Genomic DNA, 23,442 nt, shown 5'->3' with positions numbered 1-23,442 from the left:
CAACCACGTCCATCACCACCGACCGCGGTGACTGCGCTGTGAAGCCATACAGGCCCACGAAGGATTGGTAAGCGCCCCTACTGGCGTTGACCGTCCGCGACACTGTGAACATCCACCTAATCGCCTCTATGGCAGGCCCAAACAATCTCCTACTCAGCTTCGCCGAAGCAAAGCTTCTACACATCGCTAGCATTATCCTCCTGGTCGAACGGAGCGACGCCACCCGAAGAGCCCATAGCTGGAACTGCTGGTACTCCCGCGCCATTCTGATAGCCAACGCGCCCGCTGCTTTCCTGCTCGCCCACGGCCTCTACCGACTCCTACGCGCATGATGTCGCACGTCGTAGTATTCAACTCGTACGCGAGGACGTTCAAGATCCCGACTACGCCCATCAAGTACTTGACAGAGGTGCGCGATGAGGCGTGCCAGAAGTTTGGTGTCAACAAGGACCAGTTCACGCTCAAGTACGCCCCAACATGACAACACGTTAATTCACTACTGACCAGTGTACAGATACAACAACAAACCCATATCCCTATCGCAACAAATACGGCTCGCAAACCTCCCCCAGGGCGCCCGACTGGAACTCGTCCAGGCCTCGCGATCACCCACCGTCATATCCGTAGCGCTCCAGCTCCCCGCGACCGAGAAGAACGTACGCCTCACAAGCAAGTTCGCGAGCAACACTTCGTTATGGGAGATCTTGCGACACTTTGAGAGTGGGCAGGGGGCCAACTACAACTTCACACAGCGCGGCATCCCCGAGATGAGCGGCGCATCCGGTGCTGGCAGGCTGCACTACGAGCAACCTGTCATCACTGTCATGCCAGGTCACAAGGAGCAGGCCAACTTTGTTGAGCTACAACAGACTCTCAGTCAGCTGGGATTTGATAGCGGCTCAGCATTATTAAAGCTGTCCTACAGGAATAGCGGAACGCCGCTGGAAGAGGCCATGGCACAGATAACGCAATACTTCAAGTCCAGCGAGCCTGCGTCTGTCGGTGCCGAAGGCGCACACGCTTCGACAACTGATCAATTAGCCTCAATACCAGACCCTGCCCAGGCAGCTCCGGAGGCGACAGAAGTCGTAGCAGGCGAAACTGTTCGTAACGAAGAGCCCGATCCAGAGCCGATGGAGGTCGACTCCAAACCGGCCGTTAAACCTACACAAGAGCCCGAGGTGTCTACCGAGAACAACGCGGCTGAGAGCATAGAGAATACTTCTCCAGCAGCAGCATTGGCTGCGGCAACGTCAACAGCGTCGTCCGCACCCGTAGAACCCATTCAATCACCAGCACCGACCTCCCAACCATCATCACAGCCATCTGAACAATCTCGCAACGTCCAGATCTTCTCTGCGCCAACATCGTCCACTCCGCAAGCAGCGCGAAATGCCTTCAACGAGAGCGACTACCTCCCTACCATTGAACACGCAAAAGCACATCAAAACGCGTTGTTGACCAAGACACGCAATACGCGTCTGTTGTCTGACAAAGAGTTAGAGGAGCAAGAAAAGGAGCGGCAGGCCAAGATTGACGCTGCAGCCGAGAAGGGCGGCGCACTCCGCATTCGGATGCCGGATAATGCGCTCATTCAGATGAACTTCACAAAGACCGATACCGCCGTCGGCCTATACGACTTCGTACGCGGCTTCCTGGAGAAGAAGAACGAGCCCTTCCAGCTCAAGAACACGGGTCCAACAGGTCGACTCGTCCTCATTCCCCAGGACAATAAGCGCTTAGTGCACGATCTACGTTTCTTCAACAATGAGCTCGTCACGTTTCTATGGGCAGACAACGCTAGCGCGGAAGCAAGGGCCAGCCGACATGTGCTCTCGCAGGAATCGCAAGCGAAGGCGCAGGCGCTCAAGGTCGAGGAACCGGTACGGGAAGAGAGGGCTCAGCCGCAGGCTTCTCAGGGCCAGACGGTTGCCGACGGCAAGCGCAAGGCTAACATGAGCAATGAGGAGAAGGAGAGCAAGCTAAAGAATCTGCTCGGGAAGGGCTTGTTCAAGAAGAAGTAGAGGTATTGCAGATGGGGATGGGATATTAGACATTCGCGTGTTTCCAGACGAGCATTTTCAGGGAGTTTGGCATCGGCGACGGAGCGCTTTCTTCTGCAGTGCAGTGTATCCTGCCACTTGGAAACTAGTTATTAGTAGCAATCCAGGATCATGATCATGATCAAGAAGACCACAAAATTTCGTTTGCACGATTTCACTCAGCATGGAAAGCTGCCAATTAGTACCGAGGAGTCTAACGTCGCGTGTCGGGGTGGGGGTGGGTCAATGATGCACTTTCCCAGGTTGCTAACTAGCGGAAGACGCCTACCCAGGCTAAACCTTGAGTGAACATCTCTCCTTCCTTTCGACACCATCACAGTATCACCATCTACACAATTTGCTCTAGCAAGGAATACATTATGAAACGCCGTCGTCGATTCGATAGATTCGGCATTAACAGTGATTATGGTTGACAGCCTGTGTTCTCGTTCACCGCGCGTCGCAATCAACACCAAGCGGCCAATATCGCCTTTGCTCCTAGTAAACACATGTGGATTGGGCAACGCATAAGAGGATGGAAGCTGTGACAGATATGGTATGATGACTTCGACATGTCCTTGAAACGCCTTCATTGACAACTGATCTCGCCAGGCCGCCAGGCCATGGCATCCGCTAAAGTTTCGTCTTCACCTTCGATCACGTCTACATAACTGAATACAGCGTGCATGCTTGACGTTACAAGGCAACAACTTTCTCCTTCACCGTGCACCACAATAGCCAAATTCGGTCGTCCTGCCGCCCGAGCTAGCAGCAAGTCACCGTCACCTTCACCGCGTGTGCGGCAGTCTCGACAGATAGTCACTGTCTCCAGCTCAAAGCTCCGTTGCCTAAACACGACAACCCAACAGATCCGCAGACACGGTAAGTACTCGGCGCCGAACCTACCCAGCAGACACTGGCACTAAAACAAGCAGATGCAAACAGAATACACCATCCTAAGCTCCGATTCGAGCAGCTCGGGCGACGACGACGATGTCATCTTCGTCCGATCGGTCGAGAAGCCACGCGCCCCGAAAGGCAACGGTCGTCCAACCAAAAAGCGCGCAAACCCCAACAACGTCTCAGCTCAGACGGTTTCCCCAAGCCCGGCGGCCAAGAAGCGGAACGGCGGGCCTCAGGATACAAAGCGCACGAAAATCAAGAACGTATCGGCTCAGGCTGTCACTCCTACCTCTGCGACCAGAAAGCGAAGCGAGGGTGATCAAGCTACACCACGCGTCAACTCCAACAACATCTTCGCTCAAGCTCTCTCACCAAGCCCTGCGGCCAGAAAACCAGTCAGTATTGGTCAAGGTCCAATGCATACGGGACCTTCTGACTTCTCGATGTGGGCGGTCTCCTCGAGCTCTGCGGCCGGAGCGCAGATCGGCGATAGAAATGCCTTGGCTATTGCTGCTAAGATCAACACCACGGCGCGTGGTCCAGGACAGAACGCTACATTCATGCTCGCGACCCGCAACGTTCTGGAAGCAGCACTGGGCAAGGAGGCCTTGGAAAGCCAAGAGAAATCCCTCCTCGAGGAGCAAAAGCGTACTGATCAGTACATCGCGCAGCTGGAAGAAGCAGTCAAGCAGAAGGGAGGAGTAAACGTTTCGCACAATCTCATTGCCCAGAATCATATAGCCATGTTGAAGGCGAGGTATGAGGCAAAGGAGAAGACTGCCTCGACAGAGATCAAGATACTTCGCGAGAGTAACAAGAAGCTCACAGAGGACAAGACAAAGCTCACGCGCAGTATCAAGCTAGTTCGAGACGGACATGGCGCTGTGGAGGGCATGGCTCAAGACGACGCTAGCGCGGAGATTCAGATACTTCGTGAGACCAACGAGAAGCTCTCTGATGAGAAGAGTCAACTGTTGCGCACCATCAGTGTCATCCAAGATGAGACTCGTATGTGGAAGACCAAGGCAAAAAAGAAAGAAGCTGCCGGAGAAGATCTGGAGACACTGCGCGGACGCAACGCAAAGCTCGCAGGAGAGAACGCTGAACTTGTACGCAATGTCAAGCAACTCAAAGACGAGCACGAAGAAGATCTCAAGACACTACGTGAACGCAACGAGAAGCTCATAGGAGAGAACACCGACCTCACAAACAATGTCGAGCAACTCAAAGACGAGCACAGTACTCTGCGGGCCGACGTCTCCGCCTTGACACAGGACCTCTGCGAGCAGAAGAAGCTCTTCGCGTCCAAGAAGATGCAACGATCCAACGGAGACGTCAAGGTCGCCGCCGCTGAGACTAAGAAACTCAAGAATGAGATCAAACGCTTCAAGGCAAGGAACAAAGGGTTGACTGAGCAAAACACCAACTTGTCTGGCAAACTCGCGGAGCTGGGTACCGAGCGCCGTACCACTCTCGACTACCAGAAAGCCGCGAAACAGTCAGCAGAAGAAGCTTCGGTCGCACGTGAGCGCATCGAGAAACTGCAACAACAACTCGTCAAGTTGGATGGAGACTTCCGCGAGCGAGGTGACCAGCTTGCCGAGCTCAGCCGAGACTCCGAGTCGAAGCACGAGATGAGGATGCAGAAGAAGGCCGCCATCAAAGACAAGGGCCTGCTACAGACGCGTATGGTCGGTATGTTCACGCACTATCGGAACCTCTTCAAGAAGAATAAGGCTCTGCTAGAGAAGCTGAAGTCGACGGCTGAGGCTGGGGCAGATGGACAGGCAGGAAAGGCGTACCGTAAGGAGCTGAAACTGTTGAAGGGCCAGCCGCTTGGGAAGCTCAGCGAGTTCAAGAATCAGGACTAATCAACTTTATCGGCGGCCGTGCACGGCGAGGATATGTTGGAATCTTACGAGAGACTCACGTCGCGGTGCTACAAGCGGGCGTCTACTTGGTGGATTGGTATTATGAAGGGATACTTGATGTACATCGTCGATCATGTTGGTGTACGAGGAGAGGAGCTTGTCGGCTGTATCATCACCGCAGCCTTTCATGTCTTTCGGACTGGAACATCGGCTGTCAAGAGTATGAGCATGGCGATCTCGTCGAGTTACTAGTCAAGCTCTAATTTCTCCTAAATTTCTTACAATTCTCTAATTCGCAATCGCTGTGACGTAGAAATGACAAGTAGACGCTGAGAGGCGTCGTGGTAGGGAACGAATGTGAGATGAGGAGTGCCAAAATGAATGCTTGCAACTCGCAGGTAGGGCTGAGTAGGTGACTGCGATCCGTGATAAGAATACTGCGTCAGAGATCACAAGACAGCATGCGTATTTGCTATCTGGCCCACGCGCAGCACTCATTGAGCGCAACTCATTTAATTTCCAGATTTGTATAAGACAACCTATCTCTCATCATCCGGTACCGTTCTCTCATCACACCATCACGTTATGTCCACTTCCCAACAAACCAAACAAAAAGCCATGGAAACTACTCTCCAGCGCCTCCAAAACGGGTTGAACACCATGAAGAACGACACAAAAGATCTCCCCAGCGAGATCAACGACCTGCGAAACAAGAACGCAGATCTCGAGAGCAAAATGGCTCTCGTCACCGCAACTGTCGCCTTCACCAACACTGTGAATACTCTCACTGCCGAAAGCACCGCCACGATCCGCAACGACGCAGAAGAAGGCAAGAAGACCATCACGGATAAGATCAAGGAATTCCAATCCCTGTTGGAAACCTGCGTGGAGGAAACCGTGAGGGGGGAAATGGTTCCAAACATGGTTTCATGTCTGGTTATGGATGAGATGAAGACTGAGGAGGTGCAGGAGATGCAGAAAGAATACGCGAGGAAGGCTTTGACTGTTGCGGGGCCGGAATGGATCTACAAGAAGTTGGAGTGGATGGTGGGGAATGCGGTTGAGAAGGTTATGAAGAGGATTGACGGGCTTGAAAAGTAGCTGATAGCCACGAGGGAAGGGCCGAGAAGGGAGGTGCTTAGCTGAGACGTGGGGCAGATGGTTGTTGTTTTTAGATCTGTGAATGCATCGCCTCCACGTGTCTACCCCAATTTTGTAGTATTCGTCATCATAGGCGTGCCACAACACTTTGACTATATTATCGCTGATGAAGAAAAGCCAGATCATTCTCAAGACATGCAAACGCCTCGTCACTAGGAGACCCTTAACGGTCGAGGACGACTATCGAGCTCATAGCATACGTACCACGAATTAGAAAACCGCTGATTTGCCATGTAATCATGCGATCCAGTCATTCGGTTTGTGACAAACCCACAAGGGATGTAGTGTAGTAGCACTATAAGACATCCGCTTTCTCACTTCTTCCTATCCTATCCATCTTAAATCTCATCACCACAACGACAGGAGACACAAGCTCAATGGACCCCCCATTCCTCCAGAACAAAGACATCAAAACGGCCACCCAACCCGCCAAAGATGCTAGCCAACTTCTCGTAGAGGACATCAGCGCAATCAGAACTGACATACAAAGTCTTGCCCAACGATTCGATCGCATGGAACGCAATATCAAGACCGCCAACAAACCAGGACTTAATGAAAGACTCGCTTCATTCACCAAGGCAGTCGCCGCCAGAAACCGTGATGGAAAGTGGGTTAGAGCTGAGGCTGCGGAAAAATTGACTAAAGAGTTGAGGGAGGAGGAGGAGAAGATGGAAGATTCGGCATACTACTGGTTCAGAGACTTGAGAGAATGGCTGAAAAAGGGCTTAGCGAATGTGGAGGAGACTGAGAAGAGGTCCCGTGAGCACCTAGAGGGGGTGTCGAAGAGGATGGATGCGTTGATGGATGAGCAAGAGGAACTGGGGGCATAGGCGCTGGAGTAGACGAACTTCGCCTGGAATCATTGCAAAGAGCGGTTAGTGGTATGAAGACATGGGACATGGGCATAGAGAGGCCTAGAGCTTAGTGTATATATCCGTGATGAAGACGTGAAGTCATGGGTTGAGCAGTTTAAGGTTATGGTAGCCTTTCCGAGAACATGCTGTAGCATTAATCTCACTCCTCACGCACAACGCAGTTTGTCATATCGCCCATACTGAAGCACGAGAACATTCGAACATCACTCTCCGACCAACCTGCATGTTCCTTTGACTTCCGCCTATACAAACAGACAAACCAGGTCTTGCCATATAATAGACCACTGGGCGAGTAAACGGAAAAACAGTAAATTACGAAATGTCACTTCCCATCCAACCAATTCCTTTCCGTGAGGAGATCAAAACTCTGATTGAGCGCATCGCAGCTCTACAGAAGGAACTCAAGGAGAAGACAGATAGACTCCACTTTCTCTATGGCTTCGAACTGAGGTCTTCCGCTGCGCCAGTAGGCAATAACAACGGCGATGAAGGAGCCGAGGATGACAAAGATGATGAAGAGAGTGAGGATGAGCAAGAAGTCGAAGCAAAGAAGACAGGCATCAAGAAAACAGCTGCCAAGACAAAGGTCAACAAATCAGCCATTAAGACAAGCGTTAAGAAGGACGGAAGCAAGAAGGAGCCAAGATTATGCAAAAAGTGTGAGGAGAACTACTTGGAAGACAACGCCCGTTCCAATTGGGTAAACTGTAAGGAGTGTAGACATAAGAACACAGAGGATTGGAATGAGGGACGGATAAACAGGGAGCGAAAGCAGAAGGAGCAGAACGCAAAGCGAAAAAAGCAACAGGGAGATGAAGTGGATGGAGATGAAGTGGAAGTGGAAGGAGATGAGGTAGGCGACGAACGAGAAGAGGCCGAGGAAGGAGGTGAAGAGGATCTAGAAGATGACTCAGAAGAGGAAGAACAGGAAGCAAAGAAGAACCAGGGCAAGCAACTGTAAGACCAAGTCTGGAAAAGCTGCTTCAGAACATACTTAGCTTGTCACCGTCGTGTAGTTCCAAGTATAGCACCATCAAAAATCTCATATTCATCACCCCAAATGCGAATGACCTAAGATAACATCCCCTTTCTTCCCCATCGTTCATGTTTATGCCTGCCCAGGACCCAATCGCTCATGCCATGGTATAGTACCCGAATGAATGACGCCAGTAAATGCTTCGACAAAGCTCGCTGAACCCATTTTGATGCCGCTAAAAACAGACGTGAAAACAGACATGCGCTCGCCATGCTCTTAGCCCAAAAAGATAAGAATAGTCCAAGACTAAAAGAGTGTGATGCCCAAAACACCAAAGCAACAAAGCGATAAAATAAAGGAAATATATGACATGATGTCGTGTTAGATAAGAGGGCCCGCCATCATAGGACTTCCCCGCGTGTTGTTCGTCAAAGTGGGTTCATATGCTCCGGGCGAGCCCGAGGAACCTGGCCGTGGTCGGTAGTAGCTGTTTGCATACTGTGCGGGAGGAGCAGCATAAGCACCTTGTTGCGGTGGGAGAACACCGGGTGGCGTAGAGTTTAGCATGTTGCGGTTGCTACGGCGTCGACCAAGCACTGGTGATGCAGGAGCACCTTGAACCGTCCCAGTGGAGTTGCTGGACTCGTTTGAATTGCTCCTCACGTGTTGTGCTGTAGCTGGCTGCTGCATCTGAGGAGAGCCAGTTGGATTCGCCGGACGCTGGAAGCCTTGTGTGAACGGATTGGTACGAGCGGGCACACTCGTGTCTCGCTGACCAAGTGCTTGTCTTCTGGTCTCGATAAGTTCCCGAGCCCGAAGATTGCGTTCGTCCGGAGTCAGCCCGACGGAACGAGCAGCAGGTTGCGCAGGTGCTTGTACGTTCTGTGTAGGTGATGGGGGAGGTCTCCCATTATCAGCCGTGCGCAAGGCTCGTGTAGATGGCTGAGGAGCGAGTTGGCGCCGCGATGGCTGAGGTCGTAGATTGAGACGTGATGGCTGAGGCCTCACGCCTTGCGGAGGGTTGCCAGCCTCTCTAATATTGACGCGAGAGCTCGCTGGGCGCAAGGTAGCTACCGAAGACTGATCACGGAGAACTTGACGCGAGTTACGATTGCGCACACCACGTGCCTGCACAAATGCAGCCCAAGGGTTACCGCGCGCAGCAAAAGGAGGAAGAGCCGCACCCTGGACATGCAAGCCCATGGCAGCATGAGGAAACGCGTTCGCTGCAGCAAAGTTGCCAGAGTTCCTCCTGCTATTTGCCGAAGATGGGCGAGCACCGACTCGACTTATAGGACGATCTATCATGTCCATGGCTGCAGCTGCCTGTGTCTGTGCTATCGTATCGATGGAGTGTTGCGAAGAGGCTGAGGAACTTCCAGGGGTCAAGACGGCAGAACTATTGCTGTTGGAACCAACAGAAGGCGCACGATCAAAGCGGCCCATGTTGCCGGCATTGCCCATCGCTGGTAAGCCAGGTGACATGGCGCTTCGTCGAGGTGGCGATATTGGGAGTCGCGGGTCCATGATATAGTTCGTGCCGTTGTCCATAAGCGGCGTTCGAATTCGCGCAGGAGGTAGAAAAGGGGAATAAGCTTGCGCGGGACTGGGCCGATTTCTGTTCCTTGTTCGAGGACGAGACAGCGGCGTCATGGTGCGTGGTTCGACGTCTATCAAGGCGCCTGCCATCTGGTGTTGTTGGAGAGCTTGTTGATGGGCAGCGAACATCCAGCTGATACGCGGATCGTATTCCCGGCGTGGCACGCGAGGAGCCCCTCGCCTGTGCCCTTGGGAATTATCCGAGTTATCATCAGTGTCCGCCTCGTTGGTTCCATCCGCAGCAGCAGGCCCCTGGTTGTAAGCGCGAGCTGCAGGATTTCGCAGATGGGCTTGTGAGCGGCGCGTCCGCAAGGTGTTCAGGGCTAGATCGACGTCGCCATCTTGGTCAGAGTCATCGTCGTCCGCTTCCCCATCTTCGTAGTGGGCTGTCGCGCCCGACAGGACAGAGGATCTTCGGCGAAGACCACGCGAGGTATTCAAGACGCGGACATTGGCGGTTCTGGAAGGCGGGCGTATCGGGGCACTAGGCCGAGGACGATCTGCAGTAGGTGTTAGAGAACCGCCCATTCGGCTTCTGTCATTTGAGTTCGCAAGCGGTTCCCACCCAACGGTCGTCCTTCCTCCATCGCTGTCATCTTCATCCTCTTCTCCCATCTCGTCGTCGTAGTCGCGTTGTAGCTCCCACCCCTCCTCTCGCAACAGTGCTTGTGTATCTTCGTCGAGCTCCTCAGTGGAGACGTCGGTGGAGGTTGTTGACGCTGTCTCACGGGAGGATCTCGACCCGTTTGCCCGATGTAAGACACGGGTTTGAGCAGGATTCCTCAGGCCCCTACGAACGGGCCCTTCGTCTTCCTCGTCTTCGTCTTCCTCCTCGACGGTGCTCGAGCGGTTTGATGAAGACTCAGATTCGACGATGCGACGTGCTCGGGCACGCGCTCTGTTACCCGAAGGCTGGGCAGCAGGACCAGGAGTGGACGATGCGGCACTGGGTGAACTCGATGCAGGTACGGCCTCGTCATCGATAAAGTCGTTCATCGAAGAGTCCTCGTCCAGGCCATCTTCGTCTTCCTCTTCGACCGTATCCATCTCGTCGCCGTATATGTCTGAGACTATGCTCTGTGAGTAGGAGCGTCGGCTACCGGCTTCGCTGTGCGTGATCGGTCGTCGTCTTGCGAATGCCGCTGCATTGGGTGCCATGCCAGCGTCCAAGAAGCGTCGCATCATGAACGAGCCTTGATCTGGGGGGTATGCGCCCCAGTCTTCCATGCCGTCTCCGTAGCCGTCGTAGTCGGGGTCCTCCATGTCCATTTCGGCGTCGAGGTCGTCTTGATCGTGCTCTGACATCTCGTCCATGTCACTGAAGCCGGTGAAGCTGTTGCCCCATGAGACTTCGCCTGTCTCGTCGAATATCAGCCCGCAATGGGTGCATCCGCCGTCTTCCAGCTCCCAGGTACACAGCGGACATCGGTCAACTCCATCTTCTTGATCGCGCACGATTTGCAGTGACAGGCGGTTTTGGTGAGGCGGAAGCCTGAAGCAGCCTTTGAAGAGACCGCCAGCGCGGGGGTCCGCGTTATCCTTGTCCAGCTGTACAGCGTCTGCCTCGTCTTTCTGCCACTTCTTGTGGTCTTCTATGCTCTCGCCCGTGGGTAGTAGTTCGGCTCGCGCGATGAAGACGCTCGTCATGTCTCGTATCTGACCAACTGTGTTAGACGTCGTCGCTGAACGGCATGCAGGCTGACTTACCACATAGGCCGGGGCGGGCAGGTCCTTTACGACGATGCGGCAGTCGGGGCATGTCTTGCGGGCCTTGTTGGCGACGAACCACGTGCAGAGACACTAGGCATGTTAGAGGGTGGCATATGCGGTGGGAGGGTGCGCGTCTTACTGTATAGCAGTAGGTGTGCCCGCAGGATATGGTGTACGGTTGGTAGAGTAAGCGGTCACAGATCTTGCATGTGAGATGCGTGCGAAGGCTGTCAAACTCCGACTTGAGCGCCTTGAGCTGCTGCGGACGGTTAGTCGATGCATGTGCCATGCAAGAAAGAGGACTCTCATACTTCATCTGCGCGGCCCAGCTGTGGCGGCTCGTCCTTCTTGGTCAGCATCTTCTGTTTGAGGCTGTCTTTGCTTGCTGCCCGCGTCGGCTTGTCCTGGTCGATGAGTTTGGAGGCAGACCGGCTGGCCGTCGGCGTGCTCCCGCGCCCGGCCCGTGAATTCGAAGGCATGCCGGCAGACTGTTGCGAGGCAGGCGCGGCATGTGACGTTGTGTTGGACGAGGATGCGATGGACGAGGCGGAATTCCTGGGGCGAGCGGTGGGCGGGGTTGGCGACGCTCGATTATCCATGGCGGGCGGTGACTCTCTTTTCTCACGGCGAGGTGCAGCTGGGGGTTGGAAGACGGAGCATCTGCTCACATGGGACTTGCCCTTGTAGAGAAGAAAGACTATCGCTGGCAGTGGTTATGCATGCAGCAGCGGGTCTACTAGCCTAGGCATGCTGGCGCTCGGTCGCTGTTGCCCTTGCCCTCCGGCCATTTGCCGCAGCAGCCGTTCACTATCGACCTTCACTCCGTCCTTAGCGCCTGCCGTGGAAAATCACCATCCTCCAGCGCCAACCATCGCCAACCATCTCCATGGCTATCTCTGCTCTCATACCTGGTCATTTCTCATTGGGTCCAGTGCTCCTATTGCAAGCTTGACACGCCAATGACGTGGGCCACGCGACTCGTCACGTTCCTATCACATTCCATTTTCGCCCATGCCATCATTCAACGTTTTTGCTTCACGTTTCTTTTGATCCTTTTTCCATTGAGCCGCGGTCCCAAACAACCACAGTTCAAAGACGCCAATACCTGGTATTCCCGGCGCACGAAAGAGGGCCTCTTTCCCCACAGGCTTCCTAGCTTTCGGCGCGGCACCACCGCATGCAGACGCGGTCGAATTGACCTTCATTGTTGCGCTCACAGCTCATACCCGTCTCCGCTCCGCTTCACTCAGAGTGCTGATCATCACTGCGGTTGGAGTATTCGTGCTCGACACTTATCAGGTCCATGCATAGCGTCCCCGAGAAGGAGTGCCTGTGATTGTAGGCGGGACCTTGTCGGCTCCTCTAATGCGAAGCATGACAAGCATCCTGGCCGCACTGTTCAAGTGCGTAAGAAGGGATATTTCTTCGATATCGTCCTCGAGCTGCGCACCACCCCGATCAAGTCATATATAACATGTGCTATGCGCAAGACCGCCTAGCCTGACGAAGAGTGGTGGTTTTCTGCAATTGTAGTCCTGGCCAAATACGTTACCAAGGTACATGATCGCTTGTCAATCACATGCATGAAGCATACAACTCATGACTAGGGTGCTAGCACTATCTCGTAAGTAGAATCGTAAGTTGTGGATGGCACGACAGCCGTCTTGATACACGCGACATGCTGTTTCTGTGGGCTGGTCGTCCTAGCGCCCGCAGTCCTCCCGCCCCCACACTGGATGAAGCGTTGATGGAGCTAGACGGGTCGTCACGTACCTAGGCAGGTATACGTTGGCTAGCCTCTGTGGTTCTACGCGTGGGTATCAATAGTAGGTAGTGAGGAAGGAAGCAGCCAGTGAGGTCTTCTTGAGTGCAAGGGAAATAGCTCAAATCATTGAAGAATTGGCAACTGTTATGGAGCCTAGTAGTCGCAATTTCTGTAATCAAAGGGCTGTCATTATCAGATACTAAAGTCTAGTGCCTATATTGCGGACCTTGGGTACCTGGGATACGCAGGGCAATTAGTGATATCGGGAAAGTGCGTGAGTGCCTCTCGACCTCACATGCATGACATGTATGTTCTTATCGATAACGCACCTCCGCGGCGCATCATCCACTCTCGTCGCAACTGCCTAGGCACGCGGCGGACAAAAAAGAGCCAACTTAGAAGCCCTGCACCCCACCTAAATAAATTGTCTAAACTATCTTTTACCTTCTACCTCCCCCTAACTTTATAACCGCGCGAATAACTCTAAATTTTTTTTTGCGCATCTTTTTTGCTATATCTAGAAGTATAATACAGAACTAGAATACTCTAAAAAGAGCTAAGATAAAAAGTACTTCTAAGTACATAGACGTAAAGAAGATACTATACTTTTATAGTAACCTTTTTAACTTTTTTAGAGTTAGAAAACACTTAGGATAAGCTATATTAAAGAAGAATAAACTAGAGAGTAGCTAGAGGTATTATAACTATAAATTTAAGCCTAAAAGAAGAGGTAGAAAGCTTCTTTTAACTCTAAATTAGATCTAGAAAGCTAATAGATTTCTCTAAGATGTTAGGTAAGATGCTAGAGTACTTACCTAGAATTAATTAGCTAGAGAACTTAATTTTAGAGTCTCTAGAAAGACTCTAAAGCGTTCTCTAGGTTCTCTAGACTATTATAAGTATGTAGTATATTTAAAAGGCTAGGTTTCTAAGCGTTCTATAAAGGCAAGAGTTTATTACGCTAAAATAATACTCTTACTAAAGCTAAAACTCTCTAATTAGAGAAATGTTAAGTTCTCTAATAAGGTATACTACTATATAGGTTCTTAAGAGAAGCTCTGCATTATTTAGAAGCCTAGAGAGCGTTACTATAGCAATTATATTTAAGAATAGCTTAACTAGAATAATAAGAAAACTTAGAAAACCTACTATATCTAGAGCGCCTATAGCTACAATTTTAAGTTAAATCTTACATTTTATAACGTTCTAAGTAACTATAATAGTAAGCTATCTCTAAAAGTGTATTAGAACTATATTCTTAAGCCTATAGTAAAGAAATAGGTGTAGAATAACTCTAAGTTTATTCTTAAAGAAGATAACAATTCTAGATATAGAGAAGATAGTTCTATAAATATTATAGTACGCTAGAAGCGTAAGAATAATCTTAATTACTACTTTAACTATCTAAATTTACCTAATCTTTTACTTATAAAGAACTATTAGTAGGTAATAAAGTAATATCTAAAGAAGTACCTGCACTAGAATAAGTTTAAAACAAGAGAAATAGCTATTAAAGGGTAGCAGCATATATTCTAAGACTTTATTAACACTTGTATTAATAGTATTCTAAGTTGTCTTTAAGACTACATTAAAATAGAGAGTTAAATAACTAGGTATTAACTAAAATACAGCTAAGAATGTGCGTAGAAAGCACCTCTAGAGCTTCCTACAACTTTATAACTATAAAAAAAGTCTAGATACTTAAAATTCTAGCTTTAAGAATAATATACTTAAAATTTAAGCTCTTACATGTAACTTTACATAGTGTTTTAGTAGTGTTCCTATACAGTTGTTATGTACTAAGGCATCTGTAAGTCGGCTCTTTTTTGTCCGCCGCGTGCCAGGCCATCTTTAGGCTGCCCGACAATTACACGCCAGTACGCGCCCTGTAAACACTCCTTAGACGTCTTTTTGCTCGCTCTTCATTATGTCCGACAAACCGACCCCCTCAAAAGCCGACGAATGGAAGGGTTCCAAAGCCAGCAAATTCGACAAGTACGCCACCGCAACGATCGCGTCACAAATGTATGCTGCACACAACAAGCGCTGATAGATTGGTATAGCAAAGCGTATAGCGAGTACTTTGATCCATGTCAAGAGGCGGCGGACAAGAGTATAAAGTGTTTGAAGAGGAATGGTGGTGAGAGAGCTATGTGCTCGGATTTCTTCCAGTAAGTGCAGTACATCGGAGGTTCAAGACTCAGCATTGCATAAGGAGGCCTTCCGCTAATACGTGTTCAATCAGGGCATACCGAGAATGCAAAGAGCAATGGGTACGTGTTGTCCACCCTCGATCCAATCGACCGCGACTATCCCTCCATGCCGTACAACGCGTCGCGAAACCGCCACGGAAGAGATGCTAATACCTATACAGCAAGAAGCAAGGAGAGAAGCGAGAAGGAACAAGTCATGGTTTGGTTGAGCAATGCGGGCAAAATTTGGGACGCGCGAATGTACAACATCTCCTCTCTTCATAGGCACGGCGTTTGACAAAGGTTCACGTTTACTGTAACATACTTGGATCCACTGGAGGTACTGGTCTATTGGACATGGAGATCAATTGACTATTAGATAGTCTGTGGAAGGATGCAAGCAACCTCAGTGCGCTTGCTACCAGATGCGACAAGCAGAGCTTTAACGCCATCGCCGAAGCATCTTCGTCCCAGCCACACACATTCATCTAGAGCTATAGCTTGTACTCTCCTACCGCGGCAAGCGCGAACTCCAGTTCCAATGCCCTGACGTAGATGCGATCACGCAATTTCCCCAGACAAGCCGTCAACCCACCCTCAAGTACTGACGTGCTCGATTCATTGGTCATGCTCGTCGTACTTGCCCTGATTACCTTGCCCTTGCAGTGTGCATGAGGCTGTGTGCTGACGATCTGCACCCCACCACCCCACTAAAGCTACCCCTCCAAGGCATTCCAGGTTCCTTCTTTCCGCCCACAGCAACCTTCCATCCTCCACTCATCTCCCCTCTCACCCTCCAACTTCATGAGAAGCCTGCTTAACCCTTCCTCTTTCCAACGCGCAACAACTCGAGCTTTCACCACGACCGCACGCATCATGGGTGTCCAGAAGACCATCATCCAAGAGGGCAACGGCCCATCCCCACAGAAGGGTGACAAGGTCACCATGGAGTACACTGGCTGGCTCAAGACCCAGTCCGGCGACAAGGGCAAGCAGTTCGACAGCACCACTGGCCGTGGTCCCTTCCAGACCCCCATCGGTGTTGGTCGCGTCATCAAGGGCTGGGATGAGGGTGTTGTTCAGATGAAGCTCGGCGAGAAGGCGAAGCTGGACATCAGCAGCGACTTCGCTTACGGCGACCAGTAAGCCTCCATGATGTTATCTGATGAATGACTAGTACTGACTTCATGATAGGGAGTTCCCTGGCTTGATCCCCCCTCACTCTGACCTCATCTTGTAAGTTCGCGTCGCGTAGGGACTCAACGAAAATGCTAACTCCGCGATAGCGAGGTCGAGCTCAAGAAGATCAACTAGGTCTACGAAGCATCCAACGACGGGAATACACGATGATCGCTATCAGTGAATGGGAATAGTCAGAGGACAAACATAACATTCAATGTACTCGGTCATGAAACTCATTCGCCAGTCCACCTTGCCTAATGTGCAGTCACATGCTTTCTCATATTCTCAGACCATCATCATCAAACTCTCTATTTACGTGCCATACTAAGTCGTACGTCACAGCATCGCCCGCGAACTACTGAATCTAGCCATACGAGCATGCTAGATGAGTCCAAAAACACCCAAGCTCGCGCAAACTACGAGACCTATCATACTAATGGAGAAACGGCTGGCCGGACTCTCGGTATGAGTAGCCACCGAGGCGTCTGTTAGCCCGTTTACCCACAGGCACATGAGCTGTGTGTCGGGAACACTCAGCGCATTGTCGACGCCTTTGTCTGGTGACCAGAATGTGGTGATGATGATATCAGTAAAGGACCCCACGCCGGTCTCGTTATGGCTGAAGGCTAGACTGAGATCGTTGGACTTGGGGAGGGTCGGATGACAGTTAGAGCTCGCATTGGCAGAAGAGTTTGGCGGCGTAGGCGCTCCCTTGCCAGTAAGTGCTAGAAGAAGTTAACACAGGGCTATCTCTTTGACTGAAATGGGGACACGAACGTATGGCTGAAATTGAATTCCAGGAAGTCATGTTTGTCTTCTCTGTACATTCCGTTGGGAAAGTCTCCATTCCTCTCTGTACGCGCATGCAGCTCTCTTCCGTTGTCTCTGTTGCATTGGACGGAGAGAGTGCCAGCAGTGTGTTGGCCTGGGTTACCAGCGACGAAATACAGCTCGCTCCAATCGCCTCTGCGCAATCCCATGAGTAGTTCCGCCCAAAGGTGGTATTATATATGAACACAGCGCAACCCCGGTACGGCAGGTCGTCGCGATCGAGTTCAAGAGACGGAGGGGTGCCGAGATAGAAGTCTTTCTCCGTGGTTTGATCCTTGATGGGAACGTCTGTGTCGAGATGGGCGGCGAGTGTCCACGTCAAATTGTTGCTGTCATCGAGGATGGCGGTGGACAAGGATCTGAACCCGATCCTCTCGTAGGTTCTGTTGGTGACATTGCATTCTGCTTTAATGGCATTGCTTCCATCAAGGGGAGCCTCAGGGCAGTGTACGTCGGCACACGAACCGACGGAACTGTTGAGGGCGTATTGTGCGGACGCGGAAGACAGGAAGGTGGTAAGTAAAAGCGAGGTTGGGAACCACATCTTGAAGCGTTTTGACTTGGCTCAGCTCTACGATGGTACAACAGATGAGTAGGAGGTATAGGCTTGTAGAGACCTATGTAATCTTGGACGCATGCAAGCCATGGTCTAGCACATTATATGTCTTGAGCGCCCCACACCGCTGAGCTTCACTGTGCCACCTTCACATCAGGCCCTCTGCCACGAAAAGCTTCTTTACTTCTTTACTGCGAGACTGGCTAATTACAAGGTATATGTGAGCTGTTGTAAATGAGGCACAGTACACGTGACATGCGCCAAGTGCCGTCCTTGCCGTATAATCACCTGGGCATACTGCGTTGTTCAGGCAGCCAATTTCCATGTGTGATGGGATGGGATTTGATATCTCTGAAGTAAGGCGTCCCATACTCAGTACTTTATTATTGCTCCGACCGCAGCTGTACCGAAAAGATGCCGTGGTCATCTGGAACCCGGGAGACACGGCCGGCGAGGCTGACTTGCGTTGATGACTTGGGATGATGCTGGGAAATAGTCAGGTGATCATGAGGAGAAGCGTTTGCGAAGCATAGTCAAAGGGAACTTCTCCATCGGAGAATAGGGTCTTGAGGACCATTGGGGTCGCTTCTGATAGTGCACGAATCGGTTGTCTAAAGCGGTTGATGCCCTCATACAGCCTTGCATCTGAGCGCGACATAGCCCGAGTCATGCTGCCGTTCGTCGTAGCAAGCTTTTCTCTATCATCTGGTACGTATACCAGGAACTTCGAACCCCGATCTTGATGGAGTTGTAGAGCCTGCTCGGTTGCTATCTCTTTGCAGGCTGCCAGGGGTGACACGATCGGGGTGGACGGATTGGCTGTCATGTGGCAGGCAGTTGAATGTGTTTCTCCACCATAAAGACAGTTATTAAGTACATTTCATCGTTTAGTTTATAAGTTCGTATACTTCTCGCGTTACCATGTGCAACATCAGAGTGCGTAGGATCAGGTAGGCGTCCAAGTGGATGCCAATGTATAACAGTAGGTAGATCATGACGTCGGCCATTCATTAGATGAATTCCATAGCTGAGCATGGAAGACGGATTCATATCAAGAAAGCAATGTCAGATATTGCCTGTAGTTGCACGAGGCATGATTTGGGGCGTGGACAAGATGGAAGACACGCTTGGTGCTTGGTGGGGATGGCAGATCTTAGCGCGAACAGCTGATCGCGGTCGCGCGAGAAGAACGCGTCAGGCAGATCTTCTACTTCCAGCACACACACCATGCAACATACCTTCCTATTCGATCCACCAAATGTTGTAATATAATTGAATAGTCTGAATTTCTCGTCCATGTGGTCTCTTCCAAAGCTCACAACGTGTGTATGGACCCACTCTCGACTATGGAGTTGCAAGCAGTGACATCACGACTGCAGGAGCGACTGCAGTATGCGTCTAGAGCTACCTAGAGGAGGTTTGATGGCGACTCCATTTCTCTCAACAACTTGGTATGCTCCTACCTTCTCAATTCCTCCGCTCATCGCACTCTGCTCTTCGGCACATCAGTACTCGTCCATTGCTGACAAGTTCACTCAAGTATTCTCCATTCTTCACTACCCCGCTATCTACCATGTCGGCGAACTCTCTGAACATCAATTCGACTCTGAGTCTTCCAAACTCGCAGTACAAGATTCCACAGATCGGCTTCGGAGTCTACCTGTCTCCAAAGGACGTCTGTGTTGCCTCATGCAAGAAGGCCTTCGAGGCAGGATACCGTCATATCGACACAGCCCAGTACTACGCGAACGAAGAGCAAGTTGGTCAAGCGCTGAAGGAAAGCGGGCTTCCTCGGAAAGATGTATACATCACGTCCAAGATTTTAAGCGCTGGAGAGGACGTCGAGTCTACATACAAGAAGGTCGCCGAGAGCGTTGAGAAGCTTGCCGGAAAGGATGGCTACGCAGACCTGTTCCTCATCCACAGCCCCAACGGAGGCAAGGAGGCCAGGAAGTTGATGTGGCTTGCGCTGAAGCAGGCGCAGGAGAAGGGCATCGTGCGCGACATTGGTGTCAGCAACTACGGCATCCAGCACATCGATGAGCTCGCCTCCATTGATAGCAAGGCCAGCCTACCTGCTGTCAACCAGATTGAGGTTTGTCATATTTCCCACCTGATCGCATAGTCAAACTAACAGAAACGAACAGCTCCACCCCTGGTGTCAACAGCGTGAGGTCGTCGAGTACTGCCAGTCCAAGAACATCGTCGTCGAAGCCTACTGCCCGATCGTCCGCAACGAGAAAGCCAACGACGAGACGCTTGCCAGCATCGCCAAGAAGCACAACAAGGAGCCAAACCAGGTTCTCATCCGATGGAGTCTGCAAAAGGGCTACGTTCCTCTTCCCAAGAGCGACACGCCATCTCGCATTGTTGGCAACGCCGACATCTACGGTTTCGAACTTGACAAGGACGACATGGCTAAGCTGGACGGTCTGGATCAAGGAGCCAAGGGCGCTATTGTGCAGGCCGTAACCAATGCTTAACTCGCGTTTGTTGCCTCGCACATCATTAACAGGCGTGCAGGTGAATAATAGGTCGAGGGACATGGCGAATGCTTCCGCAGCTGGAATCAGTGCTATGCGCACGATGTTGGAGGAAACCTACGTAGACCGGGTACCCACGTACTTCACGCCTGGCCCTCGGTTCAGTGTACAATTTTCAGACTGGATTGGCCGACGAGCATAGCCTCCCACCCATGATCGGTCCACTTGAGTGCTGTGCCGTGTAGCTAGGTCACGCACCCACGCAACGCTAAAATGTAGATGCAAGCAAACAAATTTCAAATTAGAAGTTCGAACGTGACAGACTTTCGTTTGCGGGGTTGACTCTTTTTAACAAACACAGTCGCGCCTACTCTGTGCAAGGGCGTAATTTAGTATGCTATCAAACGCAATTATTTCTCCCTAGCCTTAGGGCGTAACCGCGTTTCATGTTGCCCAACACGATATCGCGAAGCTATCCAAACTATAAGGCGATAAGAGGTAGTCGCCAGTCAACGTCAAGCTAAAGGGCTACAATTTTCGCACCCCAGGAATCCATAAGACGCCCGAAGAAAAAAACATCCGCCACACTATCTCCCTGCAACTCCCTCAAACCCTCCACTATGCGTTCTCAACCTTCCGCAAGCAAAAGAACATAGTGCAATCAAAAATAAAGGTCTTGCCCGGAATCGAACCGGGGTTGCCGGAAGATGCTGATTTTGAGATCAGAATCCGGAGTGATAACCGCTACCTGTATGGTAATTAGCGGGGGCAAGCGAGAAGTGAAAGTTGGACAACGTACACTACAAAACCGATACCAATTCGTGCCCAAGATGCTTTATATCGTAGGTACGCTTTCGCCGGATGCGACAGTCGCGCATGAGTATGGAGGAAGGCGCGAGGGTGCCGAACTTTTCAGTCGCTCGTGGTGGGGTGGTGGGGTTTCTGGCTGAGATGGTGGGGTTCCTCAGACTTCGAAACCTTGGAACGCGAATACCTACGCGGAGTAATGCTGCATTGTGCCGATGTTTCATGCTTGCTCGTCTTACAGCCTAGGAGGCAATGTCTTTCCTTACACTGTATTATTGGGAGCTAAGCAATGCCACAATTGGTTGTACACGATGATAGGTACAGTTCAGCTCATCTTCTATTCTTGCAATCCTACAGATGTGTGCAGACACTATGCTGCGTCTATTAATACTAACCAGCAGTAAACATACAGGAAGAAAGAGAATACGAATCGCAAGGCTGCGCAATGCTACATAGCATGCCGCCTGGTATCACAAAGGAACACCGCGAAAAGAAGAACATGTAGCGCCACCGCTAAAAGAACATGACAAAAGAGAAAGCTGCCGTAGAGCATCTATCAGCAAAAGAACTTGTAAACCTTCTTCCACCTTGGCCACTTCCTCTTCTCCTCGCGCTCTTCTTCTATCAGTGCCTGGATGTTGAGCTCGCGGATGCCAGTGACGAGATCCATGTTGTGCGAACGCACGACCGAGGTGCGGAACCAGAACTTGTAGGGGAAGTAAAAGGCAAGGGTGACTGGCAGCGCGAGGTAGACGCTGAAGAAACGCTGGAGACGTTGTGATGTTGTAAGCATGTCCATGTCGATTGGAGCGACGGAGACGTAGAATTGTGCAATGAGAACGAGGATGTTGAGGATGAGGCCAACGTAGGATCCAATGAGGCCAGGTTGAGAGCGGAAAGCGAGCTCATCCAAGCTGTGTCCTTGCACCTTCCAACCTTGACGGAAGCGGATATGTGCTAGGCAGATGGACAACCAGGTGAAGACCGCTGACAGAGCAGACAGCGCAAGCAGCCAATTGAAGGCGGCGTCCTGTAGCCTACGGTCCGCGCCGGCAAGGAAAGCGAGGAGACCAAGAGAGGAAGCAAAAGCAATGGAAACGAGAGGGCGACCCTGGCGGTCAATGTATGCGAAGATCCTGGGAGCTTGGTGTTGCTCAGCGAGTGCAGCGAGCGTGCGCGAGGAACCGTAGATGGAGGAGTTGCCAACTGAGAGAACCGCAATCATGATGACGGCGTTGAAAACAGAGGGCAGGCCTTGGATTCCGGCGTTTTGGATAGCGATGACGAAGGGCGAGGCGACAGCATCGGCAGAGTTCTTGTCTTGAAGCAGACGCCGATCGTTGTAAGGAACCAGCAATCCGACGATAGTCAAGGAGACTATGTAGAACAGCGAGATACGCCAAAAGACCTGTTTGACAGCGGTAGGTAGGGACTTGCGTGGGTTGGCCGTTTCCGCTGCGGCAAGACCGACGAGCTCAGTTCCAGAAAAGGCAAACGCGGCGTTGACAAAGACGCTGCAGAGACCCTTGAAGCCGTTGTTGAACGGACCTGGATCGCGCCAATACATGCCGCCGATGTAGCCCCCATCTGGGCCTCCGCCTATGTTGATGATGATACCGAGGATAATAAAACCAATAACTGCTGTGATCTTGATAATAGCAAAGACGAACTCGGCTTCACCGTACCCTTTGATACCGAAAAGATTGATGACGACGATCAGGACCAGGAAGACGGCCACCCAGGCGTTGTTGTTGACCTTGTCACCGTTCCAGTATTCTATTGTAAAGGTCGCAGCGACGATTTCCAGTGGTAGTACGACAAGCCATTGGAGAGCATAGTTCCAACCCATGGCGAAGCCCCATGCGGGATCCAAGAAGCGCGTCGAGTATGCCGAGAAAGAACCAGCGACCGGAAAGAGTACTGCCATCTCGCCCAATGCGTGGACGGTGGTGTACAACATGATACCTACAAGGCAGTAGCAAATGACGAGCGATGCTGGACCACCATTTGCTAGCGCTTGCCCTGAGCCGACGAATAGGCCGGTACCTGGTAAAGTCAGTTTGTGGATCGTCGCTTGGTTGACGCATGCCAAACCATACCTATGGAACCTCCGATTGCTATCATTTGCAGATGGCGACCCTTTAGTCGCCGCGCAAGTGGTGAGTTTGCCGTGTTCGCCGCCGCGGCTTCTGGATCGAAGACGTTCCCGTCGGCCCCCATGCTTCCCTTTGGCGTCATAGTCATGGCAAAATTCGGGTCCCGCTTGAAGCTCTCAATGACCCTCCTCCCAAGACCGTCCTGGTACCGTGATGATTCGCCATAGTAGTCGGACCCTTGCGAGGCTCTTCCAAAACTCTTCTCGGTGCCGTACATGTCGTCGTCTATCGTCATGGTGGATAAGCGCAACGGCGCGATGACAAGCGACGATAAAGAGTGTAGAGTGCAGCGGTCCTGCACGTCGGTCGGAGTCGCTGCAGTGCAGCCGTTGG

General features: G+C 51.4%; 10 protein-coding genes across 10 annotated transcripts; 8 read left to right on the top strand and 2 right to left on the bottom strand.

Annotated features, from left to right (window-relative positions):
* Nucleotides 1–328: 328 nt before the first annotated feature.
* On the top strand, nt 329–2,024 carry J4E83_007351 (uncharacterized protein; the record flags this gene model as incomplete). The annotated part of the gene is made up of 2 exons (XM_049334255.1): nt 329–465; nt 515–2,024. The coding sequence occupies 2 exons, from the start codon at nt 329–331 to the stop codon at nt 2,022–2,024; spliced, it is 1,647 nt and encodes a 548-aa protein (XP_049186597.1).
* Nucleotides 2,025–2,977: 953 nt separating this feature from the next.
* Nucleotides 2,978–4,816, top strand: J4E83_007350 (uncharacterized protein; the record flags this gene model as incomplete). The annotated part of the gene is made up of 1 exon (XM_049334254.1): nt 2,978–4,816. The coding sequence occupies one exon, from the start codon at nt 2,978–2,980 to the stop codon at nt 4,814–4,816; it is 1,839 nt and encodes a 612-aa protein (XP_049186596.1).
* Nucleotides 4,817–5,401: 585 nt separating this feature from the next.
* J4E83_007349 (uncharacterized protein) lies at nt 5,402–5,917 on the top strand (the record flags this gene model as incomplete). Its single annotated transcript, XM_049334253.1, has 1 exon — nt 5,402–5,917. One exon carries the CDS (start codon nt 5,402–5,404, stop codon nt 5,915–5,917), a length of 516 nt encoding a protein of 171 aa, XP_049186595.1.
* A 437-nt stretch (nt 5,918–6,354) lies between these two features.
* J4E83_007348 (uncharacterized protein) lies at nt 6,355–6,807 on the top strand (the record flags this gene model as incomplete). Its single annotated transcript, XM_049334252.1, has 1 exon — nt 6,355–6,807. The coding sequence occupies one exon, from the start codon at nt 6,355–6,357 to the stop codon at nt 6,805–6,807; it is 453 nt and encodes a 150-aa protein (XP_049186594.1).
* Nucleotides 6,808–7,171: 364 nt separating this feature from the next.
* On the top strand, nt 7,172–7,813 carry J4E83_007347 (uncharacterized protein; the record flags this gene model as incomplete). The annotated part of the gene is made up of 1 exon (XM_049334251.1): nt 7,172–7,813. One exon carries the CDS (start codon nt 7,172–7,174, stop codon nt 7,811–7,813), a length of 642 nt encoding a protein of 213 aa, XP_049186593.1.
* A 396-nt stretch (nt 7,814–8,209) lies between these two features.
* Nucleotides 8,210–11,616, bottom strand: J4E83_007346 (uncharacterized protein; the record flags this gene model as incomplete). The annotated part of the gene is made up of 4 exons (XM_049334250.1): nt 8,210–11,083; nt 11,135–11,227; nt 11,277–11,396; nt 11,449–11,616. 4 exons carry the CDS (start codon nt 11,614–11,616, stop codon nt 8,210–8,212), a joined length of 3,255 nt encoding a protein of 1,084 aa, XP_049186592.1.
* Nucleotides 11,617–14,829: 3,213 nt separating this feature from the next.
* On the top strand, nt 14,830–15,324 carry COX23 (Mitochondrial copper homeostasis protein; the record flags this gene model as incomplete). The annotated part of the gene is made up of 4 exons (XM_049334249.1): nt 14,830–14,897; nt 14,966–15,073; nt 15,148–15,175; nt 15,277–15,324. 4 exons carry the CDS (start codon nt 14,830–14,832, stop codon nt 15,322–15,324), a joined length of 252 nt encoding a protein of 83 aa, XP_049186591.1.
* Nucleotides 15,325–15,970: 646 nt separating this feature from the next.
* On the top strand, nt 15,971–16,408 carry FPR1 (FK506 binding protein proline rotamase rapamycin-binding protein; the record flags this gene model as incomplete). Its single annotated transcript, XM_049334248.1, has 3 exons — nt 15,971–16,236; nt 16,289–16,330; nt 16,381–16,408. 3 exons carry the CDS (start codon nt 15,971–15,973, stop codon nt 16,406–16,408), a joined length of 336 nt encoding a protein of 111 aa, XP_049186590.1.
* Nucleotides 16,409–19,236: 2,828 nt separating this feature from the next.
* J4E83_007343 (uncharacterized protein) lies at nt 19,237–20,146 on the top strand (the record flags this gene model as incomplete). Its single annotated transcript, XM_049334247.1, has 2 exons — nt 19,237–19,758; nt 19,811–20,146. The coding sequence occupies 2 exons, from the start codon at nt 19,237–19,239 to the stop codon at nt 20,144–20,146; spliced, it is 858 nt and encodes a 285-aa protein (XP_049186589.1).
* A 1,363-nt stretch (nt 20,147–21,509) lies between these two features.
* J4E83_007342 (uncharacterized protein) lies at nt 21,510–23,344 on the bottom strand (the record flags this gene model as incomplete). Its single annotated transcript, XM_049334246.1, has 2 exons — nt 21,510–22,999; nt 23,053–23,344. The coding sequence occupies 2 exons, from the start codon at nt 23,342–23,344 to the stop codon at nt 21,510–21,512; spliced, it is 1,782 nt and encodes a 593-aa protein (XP_049186588.1).
* Between the last annotated feature and the right edge of the window lie 98 nt (nt 23,345–23,442).

The sequence above is a fragment of the Alternaria metachromatica genome, assembly GCF_023757995.1.
Source record: "Alternaria metachromatica strain BMP 0045 chromosome Unknown scaffold_18, whole genome shotgun sequence".
Taxonomy (NCBI): Eukaryota; Fungi; Ascomycota; class Dothideomycetes; order Pleosporales; family Pleosporaceae; genus Alternaria; species Alternaria metachromatica.
The sequence above is the reverse complement of the archived record's forward strand: the minus strand, read 5'-3'. Positions and strand labels throughout refer to the sequence as shown.